The 24068-nt window shown below is 38.7% G+C and overlaps 1 protein-coding gene across 1 annotated transcript in view; it reads right to left on the bottom strand.

The window, feature by feature from the left end:
* The window catches only part of SLC5A8 (solute carrier family 5 member 8), a 45244-nt gene extending 21385 nt beyond the window's left edge, over positions 1-23859 (bottom strand). The window contains exons 1-7 of the mRNA XM_076007080.1: positions 23011-23859; positions 17422-17487; positions 15373-15424; positions 9015-9082; positions 7869-8023; positions 5572-5712; positions 2121-2250 (exon numbers count right to left, since the gene is read on the bottom strand). Coding sequence (XP_075863195.1) covers positions 2121-2250; positions 5572-5712; positions 7869-8023; positions 9015-9082; positions 15373-15424; positions 17422-17487; positions 23011-23361 — 963 coding nt within the window. The 5' untranslated portion in view covers positions 23362-23859. The remainder of the gene's footprint in view (positions 1-2120; positions 2251-5571; positions 5713-7868; positions 8024-9014; positions 9083-15372; positions 15425-17421; positions 17488-23010) is intronic.
* Positions 23860-24068: the final 209 nt, after the last annotated feature.

Raw genomic sequence — 24068 nt, 5'->3', positions numbered from 1 at the left:
TTAAACTATTTAACTGCCAACACTTAAAGGAATGAATAACACAGTAGTTAAGTAAACAGATGTTGGATTCAGACACATGTGGCTTTGTTATTTAATTTCTCTGAGCCTCAGTTTCCTCATCTATAAAATAGTAATAACACCAACTTCATACAGTTGCTATAAAAGTTAAATTAGATAATCTACATAAAGCTTTTAGTATAGTATTAATAACAAGGTCCAAAATCCTCTACCTTATCATCATGTTTCTATAAATCTTCACTGTGATTATTTCATATCTGAGTGGTTCCCTCAAGTATAGGTAGAATCAATGAGACGAGATTGATAGACAGGAAAATTGTAAAACTATATCTAGGCACTAATCCTGCTTCCTCAGAGCGAATCCAGCAAAGTGTACCAGAAACACATCTTTGCTCTCCTGAGGATAAGATTTTGACACGATCTTCCACTGCCTTATTTGCATTGTATCCTCAGTGGAATGTTAATCCTTTGCACTCGGATGTCGAGTATGACTTGACACAGTTAGCAAAAATTATAGAGATTAAAATTACTCTTTGAATGTATCAATAATTTGAAATATTAAAAAATCCAAATAAATAAGTTTGTATGAAAAGAAACTCCAGTTTTTTATTCTACTGCCACGCTTTGTAAAATCTGGGGTATTTAAAAAATTAAATCCCGAGTAGAATAAAGGAATCGAGAAAAAAGCAAGCGAGTGCAAAGGGTTATTTGAATTGGCTCATTAACACAGTCCTGGAAAGAGCCAGTTAGAGGGAAACCCTAGCACAAGCTCTCTTAAGAGCAAGACACTTTGAATGTATCCTATGACAAGAAGTCTCAAAGATAGGAAGTTGCAGGGACTTTATTTTTGTGCACGTTAAAGGGAGGGTGTATTAGAAACCATTTTTAAAAAATCCCTCTAATCTTCGTGACACAAATTGCAGACCAAAAAAGTGATAAAAATCACAAAATATTCTTGATTAGAGGGAACATAACAGAAGTGTCCCTCCATTGCCTCCATCTTCATAGTAAACACAACTCTGAGATTGTCTGAGCGGACAAGAATTGTGTGTTTATCAGGAGGGCACAGGTTAAGACAGGGTTGAGATACACAGCTCAAGGATGTTCTCATTTTCTATTCCCACAGTTATATTTTTCTGGGAGTATATGATGCATTTGCACCATGATCAAATTCAGTCTATCTTTCTTCTAATGAGTCCCCTGGGTGCTTGATCTAGAAACAAGTCTTAGAAAATAATTTTAGCAAGAACTCAGACTTTGGAGTCAGGCAGTCCTGGGTTTGAATTCTAGCTTTACTTTTTGAAAGATAATATATGGCAAAGAGGTTCAAATTTAGGACTCTGGCGGCAGCTTGCCTGAATTTGAATCCTGATTCCAGATTTACTAGCTAGTTACTTACTTAACCTCTCTGTACCTCAGTTCCCTCATCTTTGAAAAGGAGATGATCATAGTACCTTTGTCAGATGGTGGCTGTGAGAACTAAAAGTTGAAACTTAACATGAGGCATTTATAGTAGTGCCTAGCCCATGGTCAGTATTTGAAAGAGCTCATAGTTACTCTTATTTATTAGCAATGTGACCTTGGGCAAGTTATATAACCTCTCTGAGATTCATTTCCTCATCTATAAAATAAGAATTACAGGGTTGTGAGAATTAAACAAAGCATGTAAAGCTGTTGGCACAGAATCTCATTACACAGTTGGTACTTAATAAACATGCACTTATTAGATCTGTTTCAACATCATAGCGAAACTAGAAGATAAGCTAACAACACCCACAAAATGTTCTACAGTACCATGGTTTATGTAGGATTTTTTTAAAAATCACATTTTTACATTTCTATTCCCAGCTTCAATCTATTTCTATTTAACATTTGACTTGAATTTTTTCCAGGTATTTCGATATTTTAACTTTAGATGCAGCACTCTTCATTCTTGCTATATCTGCTAAAATAAATTTTTGCCAAATGCTTTATAGAAATTAAAGATGATTATTGCGTGCCCACTTGATGTTTCTCTGCAAGAACATCAACACTCCTTCCTCCCCACTAATAAGCTTTTTGAATGTCATTGATGCACGTATAAGAAAGACATGATACGGAACCTGGTCTACTGCAGACACTTTCTTGGTTGTCCAAGGATCACAGTCTTTGTACCTGGAATAAAGGGCGAGCCCACAAAACACTGAGCAGGTGAGGATTACCCAGAGTCCCACGAGGTTGATGTAGAGAGACCTAAAGGAGTGAAAACAAACCAGCAAAATGACAATTGTAATTCCGATCCCAAAGATTAGGATACCTGCTGCATGATCAAAAGAGACCTTCATGATTCTACTCAATAAATGCACATTACCATTTGGTTACCAAAAATGCTACTTATTTTATTCTAGTCTCATATTCTGTTTCTGATGTTAATCAACAACATATTTGGAAATATTTGGAATAGATGAGGTTATCTCCCATAATGAGTCTCCTGGTCAGAATTCCATGGGCATTGTTAGCTTTATAAGGGAACTTAATTATGGTACTTCAGCCCTTCTTGTCATGAAATCAGGATTTTAATAGTCAACATAGTAGTAACTATTACTCATTTTCCTTTTAAAAGTAATGTAATTATAAGCTGCTAAACATTGTTAGCATCTACATAGCAACTCACCAAACTTGTTTAAATGTTATTTATAAGACCACATATTAAGGATGAATGCAAACCTGTGTTCCTTGGACAGATATGTTTTCAAACAATGTTCAGCATTATAATATACCCTGTGTGCTCCGGTAGAACATAAAGGTTTACACAACAACATGGGAGTCAGACCTGGGCATAAATCCTAGCTCTACCATATAAGACCCTGGGCATGTAATTCATTCTCTCTGATCTTCAGTTTTCTCATTTACACATAGAGATATCAATGCCTGCATCACAAAGTCCTACAATTAAACGAAATAGTATGTATCATATAGCATAGGACTTGCATATAATAAACACTTGTTAAATGGTAGTTATTGATATTATTAGTGTTAATGTCATTGAATTCTATGTCTTAATAATCAGTTGGATAGTAAACACTTCTCTCACTCAGGTGGCCACATGTTTTTTCCAATGGTGTTATAGTGGACAGTGCTGAGTCACCCAAGGCCAAGGAGAGGTATCATCCTCCAAGGTCATCCCGGGGAGCAGCCTGCATCCAATGACTAGTGGCTTCAGGGGTTTAAAGGCCCAATCCTTTCATCCTACCTTGGGACAAGCCTGAAGAGCCACTGTAGCTCTACAGCTCTGTGGAGACTGCATTACAGTACAGGGTCTCCCTCCGGCCAATCCTGCTTTCTTCTCTTCCCTTCTACAGGTAGTGATGCCTTAATCAACTCTTGCATGCTAACCTCCACCTGGAGTCCACTTCTGGAAGAACCTGCCCTATAATAGGTGCCAGACAACAAATTGCTGCCTTTTCCCTTCAATTGATTAATATTACTGTATATTTTGTTATTCTCTCATCTCCAAATTACCAGAAAATTATGCCCAGATACCCTCATGCTCAAACACCTCCTCTCACTCACATCTGAGTTTAATACTGTTGAAATCATGCTGTTTTATTTGATTTTCATGCCGCTTAAATTGACCACTTATCAACATCTGATAATGGCCCTTGTCAATCATTGTTAGTAAGTCTTGGCTTTTTGACAGGGATCCATTCTTCTTCCCACAGTGCCAGTACTAGAAAGCAGGTGAAAATGGTTCCCCTGGGTTCCAAGAGTCTGCCTTGCTCAGGAGATCCATTGGGATATTCTTACAGGAATTAATTTTTATTAAGAAAGTTCTAATGCTGTTATTTTAGCTATAAAATTAGGCTTTTTGAGTTTCAGGTTCCCAAAGAAACAGAAGAAGAACTTGTACACAATTACTCTGGGACATGTATCAGCTCTAGTACAGATTTAAAAGTCCAATAGACTATTATATATGTAAATTAATTTCTTTCAAAATTCCTTAAAATACCAGAACACCTAAGCTCATTTGGGGGGGGGATTCCTTATCCAGTTATTACATTCATATTCATATAAACCTTTCATTATGAAAGTCTCTAAAGACTTAATTTCTAAACCAATTAACTCTCAATATAATCAGTTCTGACATATGACATCACAATATGTTCATCTTCTCCTCTTAATAGAAATAGAATTGCCACTCCTCCCACCCGAACCACCCTGTACTCTTAATCTATCTAGAATTTTTAAGCCCCTAAACACATGTGAGCAGAGTCAATTTTATTTATCAGCTTAGTGATGGTCACTAAGCTGATCTGAGGCCTCCAGAGAAAGAAACAGCCACCATTCCACACTCTTTGCCAAGCCAAGAAAGGCTGGAAAGTCCCTGGCCACACTGTCCTTCCTACCACTGTGCTTTTGTCCAAACCACTCCACCTACCTAGAATGCCTTCCCACTTGTCTCTACCTGCCCAAATTATGATCACTCTTCATATTCAGTCTTCCAGATCAACAGGAATCTCTCACCTACCCTCTGCCTTCACATCACATCAGTTGAAGTAGAAAAAAGAATGTACATTTACTAGACTTCTATCATGTGTGTGCCAAACACAATATTGCATGATACCTACCATGCGACATAGAGTATTTCTTATGCTTCTATTTTTTTTTTTTTTTTTTTTTTTGAGGCAGAGTCTCACTGTGTTGCCTGGGCTAGAGTGCCGTGGCATCAGCCTAGCTCACAGCCACCTCAAACTCCTGGGCTCAAGCAATCCTGCTGCCTCAGCCTCCCGAGTAGCTGGGACTACAGGCATGCGCCACCATGCCTGGTTAAGTTTTTCTATATATTTTTAGTTGGCCAATTAATTTCTTTCTATTTTTAGTAGAGATGGGGTCTCGCTCTTGCTCAGGCTGGTTTCGAACTCCTGACCTTGAGTGATCCGCCCACCGTGGTCTCCCAGAGTGCTAGGATTATAGGCGTGAGCCACCACACCAGGTCCCTTATGCTTCTTTTTACAAGTTTAGAAACTGTATCTCTGAGAGACTAAATAATTTTCCCAGGATCACTCAAGTAGCAAGTATTAGAACAGGGTTATAAACCCATGACTATGTCTGAAAATGAAATACAAGGCAGTATATACACTCTGGAACATTTCCTCTATTGTTATATTGTTTCATGCAATTGTTATTATCTTGCTAGTATTATTTTACTTTTCATATACTGGCATATATTTGCCTAATTTGTTATTAACTTCTTTCATGACAAGGGCCATATATTTATAAACTTTTTATCCCCATAGGTCCTTATACAAACAGATGCACATTAAATGCTTATTTATTTCATAATATTTGTCTTACTTTAATAATTCATGTAAATATTTTCAAATTTCTGATTTAAAAAATACAGTACAACTTTGTTCTGCTTGGTCCTTTTATAATCCTTTTATAATCAATTTGTCTCTTGAAATTTCTTGATACGAAAGACTTAAACTTGAGCTATACTTGACTTACAGAAGTGTTTCCATAAAGACAACTGATGTGTTATTAATGATTTGTTCACCATAGTGTATGACTTACATTTTTGCCTGGAATCTGCTTTTACAGGAAATATATCTCTGCACTTGGGATTGGTTGATACCATAGATGCTGGTCCACGTGAACACACCTCCTATAACAACTGTCCAGAATGTGTGTCTTTGTAAAGGATTAGGATTAAAACTAAATGAAAAGAAACAGGAGACAAATCTGAACAGTTAGCAAAAGACTAAAGAAAAAAAATCCTCTTAGACTATTTTTGGAAGCAAGCAATGTGTACTTATATACATAAATATGTACACATTTATTAAGTAATATGAAAGGTAAAAATATTTCTAACTTAAGTTCAATGACATAAAAGTTTATTTTCAGAGATCTGGAAATTCTCGACGGGATTGGGAGGAAATGAATGTTCTAATCATTCTGAACATTTATATAAATCGTTCTCCTATAGTCTTAAGAAACTGTTGTGTAAACTAATTTGACATGCTATAATCAGAGAAGAACATAAAACACACAACACAGGGGGCTGGGAGATACATTCGTACGTGCACCACAGCAATAGATTTGGTACTAAAATAAACACAAAATTAACACATTTTGTGTATATAATTCCTCTCTCAGCACATGGAGTCATAGTGCTCATTTATATTCAAGTTCAAGAAGTCAATCAATTAATGGCAGTTTAAAGGCTTTCATTTTCTAAAATTGCCATATGCCAGTATAATCATGCTTTCATTATAAAAGGCTGTATGCATAAGCTAAACACTAATAGTTGAAAAGCACTTTATGACATGTGCATAAGCCCCAAATATTGTTACAAATGAAGTTCAACTTCCATGCTTGAAATATCTTTTAACCATTTTTACTGGAAGGAAAATGATTTTGTTCATCTCTGACACACCATATGAGCTTGAAAACTTTCTGCAAAATTAGCTTGCAGGGACACTTTTTTTTATATATATATTTTCTTTTTTCAAATTTCAGAATATTATGGGGGTACAAACATTTTGGTTACATATATTGCTTCTGCATCACCCAAGCCAGAGCTAAAAGTGTGCCCATCCCCCAGATAGTGCGCTCTGCACCCATTAGTTATGGGTTTACCTATCCCCTCTACCCCCCTCCAACCTGCCCAGCACCTGATGAATATTATTACCATGTGAGCACCTAAGTGTTGATCAGTTAGTACCAATTTGATGGCGAGAACACGTGGTGCTTGCTTTTCCATTCTTGTGATACTTCACTTTGAAGTATCACTTTGAAGGCTCTAGCTCCACCCAGGATAATACAAGAGGTGCTAGTACATCATTGTCTTTTATGATTACGTAGTACTCCATGGCACACATAAACCACATTTTCATTAATCCACTCATGTATTGATGGGCACTTGGGTTGTTTAAGGCATCAGCCATAACTTTTCTATGTAATTCTCTAGAAATAATATATCAGATTATATAATGTACATTATATACATATATGTATATAAATACACATACATATGATTATCATACACGATCATAATCAACTATATTAATATACTATATATTGTCAGGGCAACATCAAAAGAGAAACTCTCGGGGCTGATTAAAACAAAGAATTGTCAAAATGGAATCAGTGTGTTTTAGTGTCTGTCTCCTAAGAGGCTTCCTTTTCTTTATCTTTCCACTTCCCTTATCATGCTGCCCTACCTTTCAACTTATTCTGGACTTTAATATCCAGAAGAAAATACTCTCTTGCCATAAACCCCTTCTCAGGAAGAAGCATCATTCTAAGTACCATGTAACTAAGTACCACTTGTCTGTTTCAACCTCTTAAAGAGCAGGTGGAAAACCCTACACATTTACCCACCAGCTTCAGTTTGCTAGGCCACATCCTTAGTGGCATAGTTTTGTTGGTTTGTTTTCAAATGTAAACTTACTATTTCAATAAAGAAGTTATTTTTTTTTTCTTTTGAGACAGAGTCTCACTTTGTTGTCCAGGCTAGAGTGAGTGCCGTGGCGTCAGCCTAGCTCACAGCAACCTCAAACTCCTGGGCTTGAGTGATCCTTCTGCCTCAGCCCCCCGAGTAGCTGGGACTACAGGCATGCGCCACCATGCCCGGCTAATTTTTTATATATATATCAGTTGGCCAATTAATTTCTTTCTATTTATAGTAGAGACGGGGTCTCGCTCTTGCTCAGGCTGGTTTTGAACTCCTGACCTCGAGCAATCCACCCGCCTCGGCCTCCCAAGAGCTAGGATTACAGGCGTGAGCCACAGCGCCCGGCCTAAAGAAGTTATTTTTAAGAGAAAACAAAAGATATGTTCTATTTACCAAGAGGTAAATAGCAACCTACTTCCAGAAGTTTAATCTTCCGCCGTTATAGGCATCACTTAAAATAACGTTGATTCCACCTTGAACCACCGCAGCCCGTATAATCACAGTCGCAAATCCAGCCACCATGATTCCAACTTGAAAAACGTCCGTCCAGATAACTGCTTTAAGACCACCCTTGGAGGGAAAAGCATATTAGGATTAATGCTTCTATCAGACGTCATTAAGCATCCACACACTTACATGCTATGCTGGACAAAAATTATGAAAACGTGCCTTAGCCAAGAGATGCACTCAAGAGAGATGGTCGAACCTTTACAGAGAAGGAGATATTTAAGCCAAGCCTTCAAACACAAGCAGAGGCAAAGATGGAAGGTCCTCCCAGCAGAGAAAAACATCATGGGCAAACACAGGGCGGGGTCAAACTATATGGCATTTGAAAGTGGCCGGAAATGTATTTTGGAATGAAGTGGAGTGGTGTGAGGAGATTGCTGGGAAGAAAACACAGAGTCAGACTGTAAGTCAATATTATGAAATTTATCCTGGAGACAGGACTGATATTTAATCAGTATGCATCTGGATGGTCATACCAGTTGTTGAAAAAGTAAAATTGTTTTATACTAACCACTACCACAAACTTCCCAAGTGTCCTCCTCTAGTCTCTATGCCCTAAACTGAACCACCCCCTGCCTGAAGACCCCATCTTCTACAAGATTGGCAAATAAAGGGTTAAGATCTACACTATCAGAGATCCCATAAGCTGTGCATCACTGCTAAGGACCAGCATGCTCGATAACACCAGTGCCATGCCGTACTGGTTGTTGCATATTTTGTCGCCACTGCCTTTACACAATGGGAAGTTATCACAGGTTTTTAAGCTGAGGAATACTATGAGCACAGCTGTAATAACTTGGCAACACAAGGATGAATCAGGAGACAAGAGTAGCAACCACTGCAGTGGTTCAAATGAAAGAAAAAAATTCAGTTATGATCCATATTCTACAAAGGATCGAATTTTACCCCAGACCAAATATTCCTTACAAAAAAAGAGTTATACTGTGGGAGATCAGGAATAGGTATGAACAACCCAGTTTGCAGCACACAACTACTGGAATTTTCAGTTATGCAGAGTAAGTAGGTAGAGTGAAAAGGGAATGTGTTGACATACCAGCGTGCAGTAGAATGTGCAGACCACCCCAGTTGCCACTACTGCGCCCCACAGATCAAATCCTGTGACTGTAAGAGAAAACAGAATGCATGCATAAATGTTAAAAATGCATAATAAAAATACTTCCCAAAAACTATTATGTAAAGCTGTATCATTTACTGGGCACTTACCTCCATACCCACTTGCCTAAAACTAGGTCCAAATCTCATAAATGTCAAAAAAACAAATGTATTTTAAAGTTATATTTGATGAATTTCTATCCTCAGACACCATATACAGATCCAACATTGGCCAAATTGAATGCATGGAAAAGCATTTATGTTGGAATTAAGCTAAGAAATTACTTGACAATGTGAGATAGTTTTTCAGACTGAATGGGGTCAAAGGGTATTAGTCATCTCAATAGTTACATTTGGAGATTTTAACATTCCTCTCTCAGTAATTGATACAAGTAAAAAAAATCAGTAAAGATATGGAAGGAAGATGTGAACAATACTATTAACCAACTGAACCTTTGATCTTTATAGAACATGACATTTAATAAGCACCCATATAGATCCTTTTCAAGAGTACATGGAATGTTCAAGAGCATAGACCATATCTTGGGCCATAAAATAAATCAATAAATTCAAAGGATTAAAATCATAATAGTTCTCAGACTAAAGAAGTATTAATTTATAAATAAATGACAAAAAGATATGTTAAAAATCCTCAAATATTGAAAATCAAGCAACACTTCTAAATAACCCATGAGAAAAAGAGATCATAAGAGAAATCAGAAAATATTTTAAATGTAATAAAAACACAAAGTATCAAAATCTGTGGGCTGCAGATAAAGTAGTGCTTAAAGAAAAATAATAACTTTAAATATTTATATTATAAAGTAAACCATATTTTAAATCAGGTAGACATAAGCGTCTACCTTAAGAAACTAGAAAACTTAAACCCAAAGGAAGTAGAAGAAAAGAAACAATAAACATAACAGCACAAATTAATGAAACAGAAAACAAAGAACATCAACAAAGCTAAAATGGTTGTTCATAGAAAAGATTAAAAACATCAATAAAAGATTAGAAAGATAAACCAAGATAAAATAATAGAAAAGGTATATTATCGGTATTAGTAATAATTAGAATGGACATCACTATAGCTATTACAAACATTAAAAGGACAGCAAGAGGATATTACAAACAACTTTATGCCAATGAATTTGATAAGTTAGATCAAATGAATACATTCCCTGAAAAACACAATTCACCAAAGCTGACTCAATAAGAATTATAAAATATGAATAACTCTATTAAAGAAATTAAACCCATAAATCAAAACCTTCATGCAAAAACAAACATGAGGCCCAGGTACCTTTATTGTGAACTCTATCAAGCATTTAAGAAAGAAATCCTTAAAATCAACTTATTAGCAAATCAACTTCAGTAATATATAAAAAGGATAATAATGCTATGACCAAGTGAGGTTTATCCCAAGAATGAAAAATTGGCTTAACATTCAAAAAATTAATGTAACTTTCCACATTAACAGTGCAATAAAACAAGAAAGAGAACTAAAAGGCATAAGGACTAGAAAAGAATTAAAAATTTTCTCTATTGATAAACAACATGAAAATCCTAAGGGATCTCCAAAACCCTACTTAAATTAATAAATAAATTTAGCAAGTTGTCAGGACAGAAGATCAACAAATAAAAATCAATTACATGTTTACATACTTGCAATGAATAATGGGAAAAGGATATTATAGCACAATACCATTTGCAATAGCATAAAAACGTCGATTATCTAGGAATAATCTAAGAAATATGTGCAAGATCTCAACATCAAAAGCTACAAATCATTATTAAGAGAAAATTTTAAAGTCCCAGGTAAATGAATAGATGTACTATGCAATGTATTAGAAGAATATCTGCTTTTGTGGAGTGTCTGTGAGTCTTTTGATCATTTTTATGAGACTACTTGTGATTTTTAATTCATTTTATCATTTCGTGAACCAATAAACCAAGCCTCAATAGTCATCAGGAAGATGCAAATTAAAACCACAATAAAATAATAGGTGATACCCACCAGAATGGCTAAAATAAAAAGTAATATTACAGAATGTTGGCAAAGATGTAGAATGCCTAGAATTGTCACATCTTGTGGAGTGGGCATGTAAAATGGCACAACCACTTGTAAAAGCTATTTGCAATTCCTCTTAAATTTCATACTACACCTACCTTGAGCTGGGTCAGAACAGATGTATGTTTATCTTTATACAACTTCCATGAAACAGAATAAAGAGCCCAGAAATAAAGCCAAATACCTACAACCAACTGATCTTCAACAAAGTAGACAAAAACATACACTGGGGAAAGGACATCCTATTCAATAAATTGTGCTGGGAAAATTGGATAGTCATAGGCAGAAGAATGAAACTGGGCCCATATATCTCACCACATACAAAAATTAACTCAAGGTGAATTAAAGACTTAAATGTAAGACCTGAAACTATAAAAATTCTAGAAGAAAACCTGGAAAAAACTCTTCTGGACGTTGGCCTAGGCAAAGAATTTATGACTAAGACCCCAAAAGCAAATGCAACAAAAACAACAATGGACAGATTGGACTTAATTAAACTAAAAAGCTTCTGCACAGCAGAAGAAATAATCAACAGAGTAAACAGACAACCTACAGAATGGGATAAAATATTAGCAAACTATATAGCCAACAAAGGACTAATATCTAGAATCTACAACGAACTCAACAAGAAAAAAAAAATAACCCCATTACAAAGGGGGCAAATGACATGAACAGACATTTTTCAAAAGAAGACGTATGAATAAACATATGCAAAAATGCTTGACATCACTAATCATCAGAGAAATGCAAATCAAAACTACAATGAGATACCATCTTACAACCAGTCAAAATGGCCATTATTAAAAAGCCAAGAAAAAATAGATGTTGGCAAGGATGCAGAGAAAATGGAATGCCTATACACTGTTGGTGGGAATGTAAATTAGTACAACCTCTACAGAAAACAGTATGGGGATTTCTCAAAGAAATAAAAATATAACTACCATTCGATCCCACAATTCCACTACTGATTATCTACCCAAAGGAAAAGAAATCATATCAAAAGACACATGCCGGCCGGGCGCGGTGGCTCAAGCCTGTAATCCTAGCTCTCTGGGAGGCCGAGGCGGGCGGATTGCTCGAGGTCAGGAGTTCGAGACCAGCCTGAGCAAGAGCGAGACCCCGTCTCTACTATAAATAGAAAGAAATTAATTGGCCAACTAATACAGAAAAAAAAAAAAATTAGCCGGGCATGGTGGCACATGCCTGTAGTCCCAGCTACTCGGGAGGCTGAGGCAGGAGGATTGCTTGAGCCCAGGAGTTTGAGGTTGCTGTGAGCTAGGCTGACGCCACGGCACTCACTCTAGCCTGGGCAACAAAGTGAGACTCTGTCTCAAAAAAAAAAAAAAAAAAAAAGACACATGCCCTCATATGTTTATTGTAGTATTATTCACAATAGCAAAGAAATGTAATCAACAAAAGTGTCCACCAACCAATGAGTGGATAATGAAAATGTGGCATATATATACATAGAATAGTGCTCAGCCATAAAAAAAGAATAAAATCATGTATTTTGCAGCAACTTGGATGGAACTGGAGGCCATTATTTTAAACAAAATAACCAGAAACAGAAAGTCAAATATCACATGTTCTCTCTTATAAGTGGGAGCTAAATACGGGGCACACGTGGACATAGAGAGTAGAATAATAGACACTGGAGATTCATAGGGTGGGAAGGTGGAAAGGTGGTGTGGAATGAGAAATTACCTGTTGGGTACTAAGTAAACTAATCAGGTGATGATTACACAAAAAGCCCAGACTTAACCATTACACAATATATCCATGTAACAAATCTGCACATGTACCCCATAAATCTATAAAAATAATGTTTAAAAAAGGAAAGGACAACAGGTGTCACAAAGCAAAGCAAAGCGCTCTAAACCTGTACAAGAATGTTCTTAGCAGCCTTGATTCACAGTAGCTTAAAACTGGAAACAACCCAGTGTCCATCAATAAAAAAATGGATTGAAGGGGCGCAGTGGCTCACGTCTATAATCCCAGCACTTTGGGAGGTAAAGGTGGGAGCATCTCTTGAGGCCAGAAGTCTGAGACCAGCCTGAGAAACACAGTGACCCCTATATCTACAAAAAATTAAAAATAAGAAAAATTAGTGGGGTGTGATGATGTGCACTTGTAGTCCCAGCTACTTGAGAGGCTGAGGTGGGAAGATCGCCTGAGCCCAGGAGTTCTAGGCTGAGCTATGATCCTGCTACTCTGCATTCTAACCTGGGTGACAGAGTGAGACCCTGTCTCTAACTAAAAAAAAAACAAACAACAACAACAAAAAAATAAGAAAATGGATAAACAAATTTTGGTATATGCATACAATGAAGTACTACTAGCAATAAAAAGGAATGAACTACTGATACATGTTATCAGCATGAATGAATCTCAAAGACATTTTGTTGAGTAAAAAAATCAAACACAAAAAGGTTTTATATGATTTCATTTACATAAAATCTAAGAATGGAGAAAACTAATTTATGGTAGTAAAAATCACAAAGTGGTTGCATAGGGTAATGGGGGGGTTATTAGAAAGAGTCACAAGAACAGTGTCTGGGATTGGATGATAGAAATAGTCTATATCTTGACTTGGGTGGTAGTTACATGAGTATACACAATTATTAAAACTCACCCAACTGTACATTTAAGTTCTGTGCATTTGATTGTATATAAGCTATACCTTAACAAAAACTGGTTTTCAATTGTAAAAAGCAAGAAAGAGAAATTTAAGAAATAACAACTAATTGCAGCTACATAAACTTATTTGGATCTGGATTCTAACAAACACCAAAAAAAAAAAAATCAGGGAAATATGAACACTGACTTAATATGAAATTAAGAAATTGATATTAATGTTTTAGATATAATGATGGTATAATCATCTTTAATAAAACAGATTCTTATTTTTAAAAGACATACTGAAAAGCAGATGAAATGACTTAATATCTCAGATTTACAGCAAAATAATCTAGTGGGGGAAATAGGAGAGAATTAAAATTGACCATGTGTTGATAAATATCAATGTAGAGTGATGAGGACATTAGGGTTTGATGCACTATTCTCTCTATTTTAGTATTTGAAGTTTTCTATAATTAAAAAAAGTTAAAAAAGGAAAGAATGAACCTAGAGAATGTTAAGATCCAATTGAGTTAAACGAGTTGTTATTGAGCACTGTTACACACCAAGTACAGTGTCTACGCCTGTGCCTTGTTCACGGTAAAATATAGAATTGACACTCTAGTCATCAAAATGTAGTCCCTGTCTCCCTAATTTACTCCCAGGGAGTGGCTTGAGGCTAATCAGAACAGAATCCTTGATTTCTTCAACAGACTGAAGTCAGTGCTCTGATTATTCCCAGAACTGCACTTTAAAACTCTAATATCTTTAATTACACTTAGCGTCAATAAGTAACTTATGAAGCGTATAACCTAGTTCTTGACAGACGAAATGATCCGGTCATGATGTTGGTAATATTGACATGGAACATGCCCGGCATTCACAGTTCAATAGCACATTACATAATGGAATTCCTCTTTGTAATGATACTGTTGTACTTTATAAATGTAGGTAATATTATTATTATCATATCTATCATAACATCAAGAAATTAGAGTGTACAGTTAGTAGGTTTTCTCCATATTACAGGAACTGCACCACATTCTTCCCATCAGAGTCCACTTGTCCATTTTACAAGGAAGTTTTAGAGATAAACTCACTTCCGATTGATAAAAATCAAAGGCCAGGGGGTTTCCCAGAAGCCTTTTTAAGATATGACTAGCATGAACCTTTGCCTCAATAAACTTTCCCAGTCTTGCTGCTTTTATCGGCCCAAATCTAGAGAATATAGGTAATTTGCTGATCAGCACAATCTTCTTAAATGTATTAGTAAGAACTCTACAGCTATTTGTCCTTTCGTCACTAGGAGCAGTCTGATATTGCAAATCACCCAGCTCTCTTTCTCTTACATTGTGGGCCATATGAAAAGTGGAGAGAAGAAAAGTTTCTCTCTCTGCCAGATTTTATTAATACAATGGACCTGAGCAGAATTACAGGAAAGTCTCCTGGATGCCAGTGTTGACACTGAACCCACGCTGCGCCCTCATAAAGCTGACGTAGGCTACCGGAAGCATTCCTCCCTCTGCTCATCTCCCCATCTCCCCAAGGAGAGAGTTTTATTAAAAATGAACCCCAAAATGTGAGTTACCTAATTGGCAACTCTAAAATGTACCTTGATTCAAAGCCAGTGCAGGGGCATAAATAACAATTCCAGTATACAGAATCTACGGGAGAAAAAAAAGAAAGCCAAATTAATTATATGAATTATAAAATTCATTAATCATATGTATGAATTATGAAATAAAATATTGATTTTTTTTCTTATAACTTCAATTGTGAATTAAAACAGCAGTTTCCATGTACTTAATTAAATTTGTTTCTAACTTGAAAATGTTATTTAAATGAAGTTGATTCTGCTCTTTTATTTTTGGTGTGGTCATAGGTTACAAATATATTTTACAACCAACTTTATGAAAAAATATGAACTGTTTATGTGGTGCTTAGTGCAAATGGTCACTGATCCAAAACTCAAGCTTGAAATCAATTTTCCTAGATCTAAAACAATTAGAAAAAAGAAAAAAATATTCATTTAAAAAGAGAATGGACCCTCAATCATATGTCTTTAAACTATTATTAATTACTGCATAATTAATTGAGAAGACAGTAAATATTTTTTAAACTGATTTTTAAAAGTTTATATATCCATAAATTAAGCAAAAGTGTAAATTTGCACTAAAAATTCTAAAAGCCAGTAAAAATTGTATTCCACCTTTTTAATATTATTTGTTGCTTTCATTCATACAGTCAACAAATATTTGTTGATCTGGGGTAAAACAATGAGTAAGATAAATGCAGCCTTTTTCTCTAAGTATCATTTTCATATCATTTGATCTTTCAAATATATCACATAGAAACCAATTCTATGATTAATTCCATAAAACACATTATAGAAAACATATTATTAAATAATTAATACTTAATATTAAATAATGTTTGATTATATTACATAAGTAATGCTATGGAAGTCTTTCAAATGGAAGGTGCTAAAGCGCCTATCTTTTTGCAAAAATGAACTAGCTTTCCATAGTCATTATTCTGTCCAAGTTGAGGATTTATTAATAAAATGTGACCATGGGTCACCTTCCTAATACCCTCGTCCCCACTTCTCATTTCTGTTGACATTTCTAAGATCCAAAGAGGGCCTGAACAGTTGGCAAATGCCAGCTACCAGGCCAGCTCTGTATCAGAATCTCTACCAGATCCCAAAAGGCATCTTCCTTTTACACAGAAAGTGTTAAGGGCTGATAAAATTTAAGTTGTATAATCTACAAATACATGAAATGGAGTCGAGTTAAATAATTTACAAAGGCACTCTGTCTCACTGCAGCAAATACTTAGGTAGCTTTTGACTCGAGAAATGAAATTGTAATTAGAGATGAAAATGAAAACCCTTTCCTCCTCCTCCATCACTAACTCAGCCCTAAAAGGCTTAACTGCCAAGAGGAAGACACATACAAGTGATATACCAACGATCATTACAGTCCCCCAGCAGCCGCATGCGCAGTGGGAAGTGTTCTCTGTCACTGGCTACTTGGCAAATCCTTGCCTTTCCTTTGCGTCAATCAGTAAATCCATACCATGCATATTCTAGAATTACTGGATTGAGTATTTGTCTTTAAAATCTCCTCCAGAGCCCATGACGATCGGGTCTTATAGTTCAATTTTTAAAACAGCACTGATTTTTAAAGTATGCTCTCAAACGAAGAAAACTATTTCCTGCTGTCTTCCCATGTCAGTTAATTTTTTCATACCTGTTACTCAACATACTGTGAAACATGCAACTTGTTTTCTCTTTGTCAGAATTCCTAATTTCAGCTGCTACAGCTCCCTCAAATATCTTTGTCATCTAGAAATGCCCTTGTTGGTGGAGGTGGGATGAGGGAAAATTATATTTTCCTAATGTTGCTTGATCAACGTGATATTCAACATTCATTTAAATCATTCTGGTTTTCCAGGAAGCAAAGCATTTACTGAAACACTGTTTAATGATCTCAACGGCTAATGCTGTGTAGTGACAAGTGTTTTTCCTTTTCGTTTCCTCATATTTTCAACATCTCTTTGTTAGCCGTCATGTGTTTCCCAAGTAAGCTTAACCCAGATGCCGTGGTTAAAAACATTTTAGATGACAAAAGATAAAACAAATTAATGGAGAGCTACTTACTGTTTGAACAATGAAGAGGACTGTTCCACAGAGACGAACGTATCTGTTAAATCGAAGTTCTAAGTACTGTCGCCAAAAAAGGAAAGACAGTTGTTATATGAATCCTCTGGACATTTGTTTTTATCATCACCTTAAGAAGAGTTAGAGATTTAAGGCAACTTTATAACTGATTTGTATTTTCTACTTTCATGTTACTATTATTTTTAATACATATAGCAGAATTGACTCCTGTTTTAGAGAACAGTTCAATGGGTTTTAACACACATACAGGTTCATGTAACCACTGTCAACCATCAGGACACAAAAGAGTTCCATCACCCCAGAAAACTCCCTCATGCCTCTCCTCGGTGTTCAAGCCCTCCACCCACCCTCAAATCCTGTTCTCCTTCCCTAGTTTGGCCTTTTCCGGAATATCATACAAATAAAATTACATTCTATATTTTTAGAGTGAATGACCTGTTTGTTCTCCTCTTTCTTTTGGTATCTACTCCATACATTTCCCTTGACTCACTTGGGGAATCAACCCTTTCTGATTGATTGCAGGCAACTGTGATGAAATTGTCAAGCAAGGTGCTCTGCCTTCATTGACCAAGAGGAAGTCACATGACACCAGCTCAGCCAATCAGCTTCTCTCCCAACAGGTATTTGAATCTTAGAGGCAAGATACAAGAAAATGATGAGAGCAGACTGATCCTGACAGAGTGGCTTCTGTCCTTTGCAAGGATTTCTTATTCAGCTTTTCACTCTGTTCTATGAGTTACCCCAATGTCCTTCCACCTTTTTTTCTCTTTACTTAAATTACACAAGTCAGTTTCTGTTCAGAGCCAATGATTCTGCCAATTTCTCCCAATGTCCTTGAAATCTGCTTTATCTTATAATACAGCCTGCTTCTCTCCTACATTATATAATATACCGTACTTTTAACATACAGAGTTAGAATCGTAGAATTTCAGGGCTGGGATCAAGACAGTCTTTAACTTGAATACTATTACTAAGAAGTTTAAGGCTGACAATAGTCTTTTCATATAGCAGGAAAAAAAGAAGGAAAAACTGGCAGTAGGTAGTAATCGAAGGAAAAGACATCTGACATTTTTGCTCCATAATCATAGCTAACACAGAGCATTTGCTGTGTGCATCTTCCCAACTAGTCTATGAGGCAGGTACTATGCATAACTTTATGTTAGAGATGAGGACACTGGGACTCAGAGAGAGTGTTTGCAACCTAATTATTGGCAGTGCCACAACACAAATTTAAAACCTTTGATGCCAAAATCCATGCACGTAACCACATTATTTCACATACATAAGTAAACAACCTGACCAAAAGTTTAAGGCTCAAAAAGTGAGTGTATGGCACTGTCACATAGTAGGGCCTCCAAAAATCACTGATGGTGACAAATACACAACTCAGTAAAGCACATTGGAGGAAGAGTTTGAGGCACTGTCCAAATCTAAGGTTTGTACTCTTCAAAATGAGGAGCATAGTAGTAGTTCTTTTCCCTCTTAATGTAGGGTTTGAAGACTATCCAATGATATAAATGAAGGGGAAAATGTCATAACTTGCTTTTTATTTAAAAGTAAAATTTTAAGAAGCTAGTGGTGTTGAAATCCATGTGCCTCTAGAAACTTGAATCTCAGTGAATTACATGTGTCAAAATCATTCACGGATATTTGGGAAGACTTTTTAGAAAACTGGAGAAATTTCCAAAGCCTGGAAACGGGACAGTGTTATTTCTTTAGAATTCTTTTAGTAAACCTCTATAAACTCCTAAACACATGAATGAACATGAATAAACAAGTCTTTGCCTTCTAGGTACAAGTATCCAAATTGCTAGAGACTAAAGAAAACTTAGGAGAAAAAATGTGACAGAGGTAAGAATGCAGCAAGTTGAACCAAATAACTTGTATATATTAATTTTTCCCCAAGATCAGCTGACCCAGGAAAACCTATGGTTTAAGCTCACACAAGACCAACTCCAGACAGAACCAAGAAGTCTCAGCCATCGGTTATTAGGCTGCTGAAAAAATACATGGAGACCTAACCAGAAGGCCAAGTCACCATACAGTAGCCTTAGAGAATAGCTCTAGAATTTCCAGACTAAACTACAGACAGACAATAAGTGCTTACAGTCAACCAAGATCGCTCACAGTCCTCAGAACTTTGAATAACATAGGGACACTAAGATTTCTGTTGATACAAATAAATAAGTAGTAAGGTCTGAGCAACTCAGTTCAAACACAGATCTAGCTGGATCCAGAAAGATCCCGGAGAAGTATTGAATTAAACTGGATTCCTGCATTATACTTTGTGCCACTCTATGGGTCTGGAAATTGCTAAAGACCTGTCAGGCCTACATTTTGAAGGCAGTGATAAATTGAAAAAAGTGCTTGTGAACAGCTAATTTTAGCTAAAGAAACGTAAATAGGGAGAGATTTCATACTCTCAAGTACTATGCATAACTTTATGTTAGAGATGAGGACACTGGGACTCAGAGAGAACGCCATGTTTGCAACCTAATTATTGGCAGAGCCACAACACAAATTTAAAACCTTTGATGCCAAAATCCATGCACATAACCACATTATTTCACAAACATAAGTAAACAACCTGACCAAAAGTTTCGAATCAAGAATGCCAGGGTTTAGATCAAGAATGCCAGGGTATCTGTTACTCAATGTACCACGTATTCTGAATAAGTGGCTCCACCTCTCAGCATAAAACAACAAACAAATGATTTCACTAAAAAATCCTTTGCCACGGCCAATTGTCAGGCTCATAGCATGTTGCCTAACTTCCCTGTCCTCAATTGCCTGGCCCCTCTAGTGGTGAACGCCTGCAGTATGACCATAATACCATGTGTCCTGCATTGCTTCCCTTGTTCTCTGTCCTGGTATAAGCCCTGCTTGGAGCTATAACAGACTCACCAGAGCGTTCAGAAACAGCCAGTATGCTGCCAGGTATATGTCTACCTGACTTGACACTCTCTTAGTAGCTTAACTTACTCTGGGTCCCTTTGCCTGCACAATGGGGCTCTGACAGTACCTCCCTCCCAAGGACTGTCCTGTATTGAGTCAGCTAATGTATGTAAAACATTCAGCCCAGTGCCTGGCATGTATTAACCATTCAATGAACTTTAGCTTTTTGCCAGTTTTAGGTGGATCCCCTGCTATCTTGACCTCTACCACTGTAAACGTGTGGGAATTCATTTCTGAGTTAATGCTACAGCCCTGAAGAGGCACGGGTCAGTGATTACTAGAGCAGCATTCATCTGTGGAGACTGAAGTCCTCTTGCCAGACTTTTCAAAACCCTTTCCAAGTTTTGGAGTTGGTTAGAGCTACAGATCAGAGCTCACAGACTCAAATGCCTGCAGGTCCCATCAGGTAATATATATGAGTGACATCGGCCAGGCGTTCATCTATTAACATGTTGGAATATTCCTCACATCCACTAAGAAATATGTTCTCTCATATTTCCCTGGAAGCAAGAATTCCCCTCCCTTGTCCATTTTCCCTTTCACATTTTTTTTTGAGACAGACATAAGTACCAATAAAGATTTCTCCACCATAAGAAAGTAACTATGCAAACACAATAAGACTTCAGTCTAGAAGTTAATAGAGAGTGAGAGCGATGGCTATAAACTGGAGATCCTGTGACTTAAGGGAATGCAGGCCTGGTGTCACCAGTCTTCTGAGTTTTCAAAAGATGTCAGAGTTAAATAATAAATTAATTATTAACATTTTTTTTCCAAAACACTATATGGCTCAGAAAAAAAAAAAAATCTCTTCCTCTCCTTTAAAAAAAAAAAAACAAAAAAAAAAAACACAAAAAAAACCCAGTAACTGAGGACTGAACTCAGCCTGGGGCAACCAATCTGTCGCCTCTGAGTAAAACAGAGAAATTCCATCCTGCTCACTTCTGGGGTGATGAGAGAGCTCTCGCAAACACAGTGACCAGAGTGACTGCAAGACAGTGCTGCCCCAGGTGTGCGTCACCCTGGAAGATGTCACTAGAGCCCAGGCAGAGCTTGTCACCAATGCTTGTTGTGCCATTGGGGCTTTGGTCCCAGCACCAGTTGAACCAGCCTCACTAGGAAACCACCTTCCAGTGGCCCTGGGTTGGAGCTGTCTGGGTAATGGCCTATTAAAGAGGAAACTTAGGCCGGGCGGGGTGGCCCACGCCTGTAATCCTAGCACTCTGGGAGGCTGAAGGCGGGCGGATTGCTCGAGGTCAGGAGTTCCAGAAACCTGCCTGAGCAAAAGCGAGACCCCATCTCTAATATAAATAGAAAGAAATTAATTGGCCAACTAATATATATAGAAAAATTAGCCGGGCATGGTGGTGCATGCCTATAGTCCCAGCTACTCGGGAGGCTGAGGCCTCAGAATTGCTTGAGCCCAGGAGTTTGAGGTTGCTGTGAGCTAGGCTGATGCCAGGGCACTCACTCTAGCCTGGGCAACAAAGTGAGACTCTGTCTCAATAAGTAAATAAAGAGGAAACTTCTGCGGGCCTGTCCATGGAGCTTGTGGATCAGTGCCTGGGTGAAAGCAACCACCGAGGGCCTGGAAGTGGCCACATGGCTCCCCTGAGCTTTTATCCTTCCCCATTCAACAGCTCTTCAAACTAAACCAAAGCATTCTTCTTCTTTGCAAAGCCCTTTCCTGCAGACGGACTTGAGAAAACCTGTAACCAGGGAACCTGTGCAATAGAGGAAAGACAGTTTTCCTTAATTACCTTTCCATGGAGAAGACAGGGTCGTTTGAGAACCTTGTCATCTAATTTTCCTACTGACCCCAAAGTTAACAACGACCACCACCACGAGCACCACCACAATAATTACGGCCCACATTTATCCAGCGCTTACTATCCTGTGTGGGGCACTGTTCTAAATGCTACACCTCGTATCATCTCATTTAATCCTCCCAACAACCGGATGAGGTAGGTGTTGTTATTATTACTCTTTCTGAGATGAGGAAATAGGCACAAAAGGTTAAATAAATTGGCCAGTACCACCTAGCTAGTAAGTGGTAAAAATCTGGCCTGAGACACAGGTACTGAGCCAAGAGATACAGCACCTTAACCGCCTGGGGGCCTGCTCCTGGTGGAAAGGGGGTGTGTGTGGAGGAGGGAGCACAAATTCTTTACCAGCTATCCTGGAAGAGCAAGTGGTGCTGAGGACCCAGAGCGAGAGGATTCATTTCAAGGAGGAGCTGAGATCTGAGTGACTTACCCAACCCTCCAAATACAAAGTTGTAAAATCTTTTCCTTTGGGAATCAAAGATGTTAAAGGTAGAAAGGACCTTAGCGAGCACTAGTCCAGTCCACTTCCTATACTTGGAAGCCTCTGTTTTCACTGAGCTCAGGAGAATAAATCCCAAGCCCACACCGCCCCTCCCCCCCGCCCTTACAGGACACCTCTTCCCAGAAAGTGGGGGGGGGGAGGAGGAGAAGGGGGGAGGGGAGGGCCGGTGATGAACGCGGACAGGGAGAGATTTCCCTGTGGTGGTGAGAGTGTGCCCCCAAGAAAATTCCTCCAGGAGCCCGAAGAGTCCCCCCACCTCCCCCGTGCCGGGCCACCCTCCCCCTTTACCTCGTAGGTGCTGGTAATTCCCAGTTTGTAGAACACCGGGAGGAAGACCTCCGCGGTGATGACGATCACAAAGAAGTAAGTGAAGGCAAAGATGCTGTATATGGCCCCGAAGCGGTAGACCTCGGAGGGGGTGCCCAGGACGGTGATCGCCGACATGAAGCTGGCGGCGAGGGACAGCGCCACGGGCACCGCGGTCATGCTGCGGCCGCCCATCAGGAAGTCCTTGGAGGTCTGCTGGCCGCCCCCCGCGAAGGCGTAGTAGATGCCGATGACGGCCGAGATGAGCAGCATGCCGGCGAACACCAAGTAGTCCCACACCACGAAGGTGCCGATTTCCCGCGGCGCGTCCATGGCCCGCGGCGCGCAGCCCGAGCCGGGCGCGGTGGCCTCGGCGCTCGCTTCTTATTCCCGGCGGGAGTGGCGCCCTGCGGGGACTGCAGGCGTCGTCCCCCAGGCGTCCGTCCCCAAAGTGTCCCTTCCCGCCGACCCTGAGCGCCCCGCCAAAGTGGGAGTGGGGGCGCGGGCTGGCGGTTGTCCCTGCGCCCGCGGCTGCGAGCCGGGCCCCGAAAACCGAGGTCTGGGGCTGGGCGCTCGCTCTCCAGGTGCGGGCCTGGGCGGGGTGGCCGGGATCGCCAAGGCGCCGGGGACACCCAGGCAGGTGAGAACTGGAGCCTCCAGCCACGTCCTGCGAATCCACGGAGAGCGCTCGGCGCGGATTTTACCAGGTGGCACCCGAGGGGACGCACCCTTTAAATGAGTAGGCGACCGGTGGGGGAGTGCTGGACGAAGGGCAGTTGTCACGCCTTGAATTGGAGCTTTCCAGTTCAACAGTCCAGTCCGGGTCCTTGCGGGAAGATGTGCCGAGACTTTTCAGATTGCCTTATTTGATAGGTTAATGGATGACTATAGGTCGATTTGCGTGACAGTCTGCAGTGAGCTGAGATCACAGTCCTTAGACAGGTAAACGATTATAAAGGAGAGGGAAAAGTCTGTGCTATTTATTGGTTGCCTTCGTTTTCACTCAACAAAACTTTCCGATCCCCTACGGTTTGTGGCAG

Source organism: Microcebus murinus, chromosome 10, assembly GCF_040939455.1.
Source record: "Microcebus murinus isolate Inina chromosome 10, M.murinus_Inina_mat1.0, whole genome shotgun sequence".
Classification (NCBI taxonomy): Eukaryota; Metazoa; Chordata; class Mammalia; order Primates; family Cheirogaleidae; genus Microcebus; species Microcebus murinus.
Note: the sequence above shows the minus strand (reverse complement) of the source record. Positions and strands in the feature narration are given on the sequence as shown.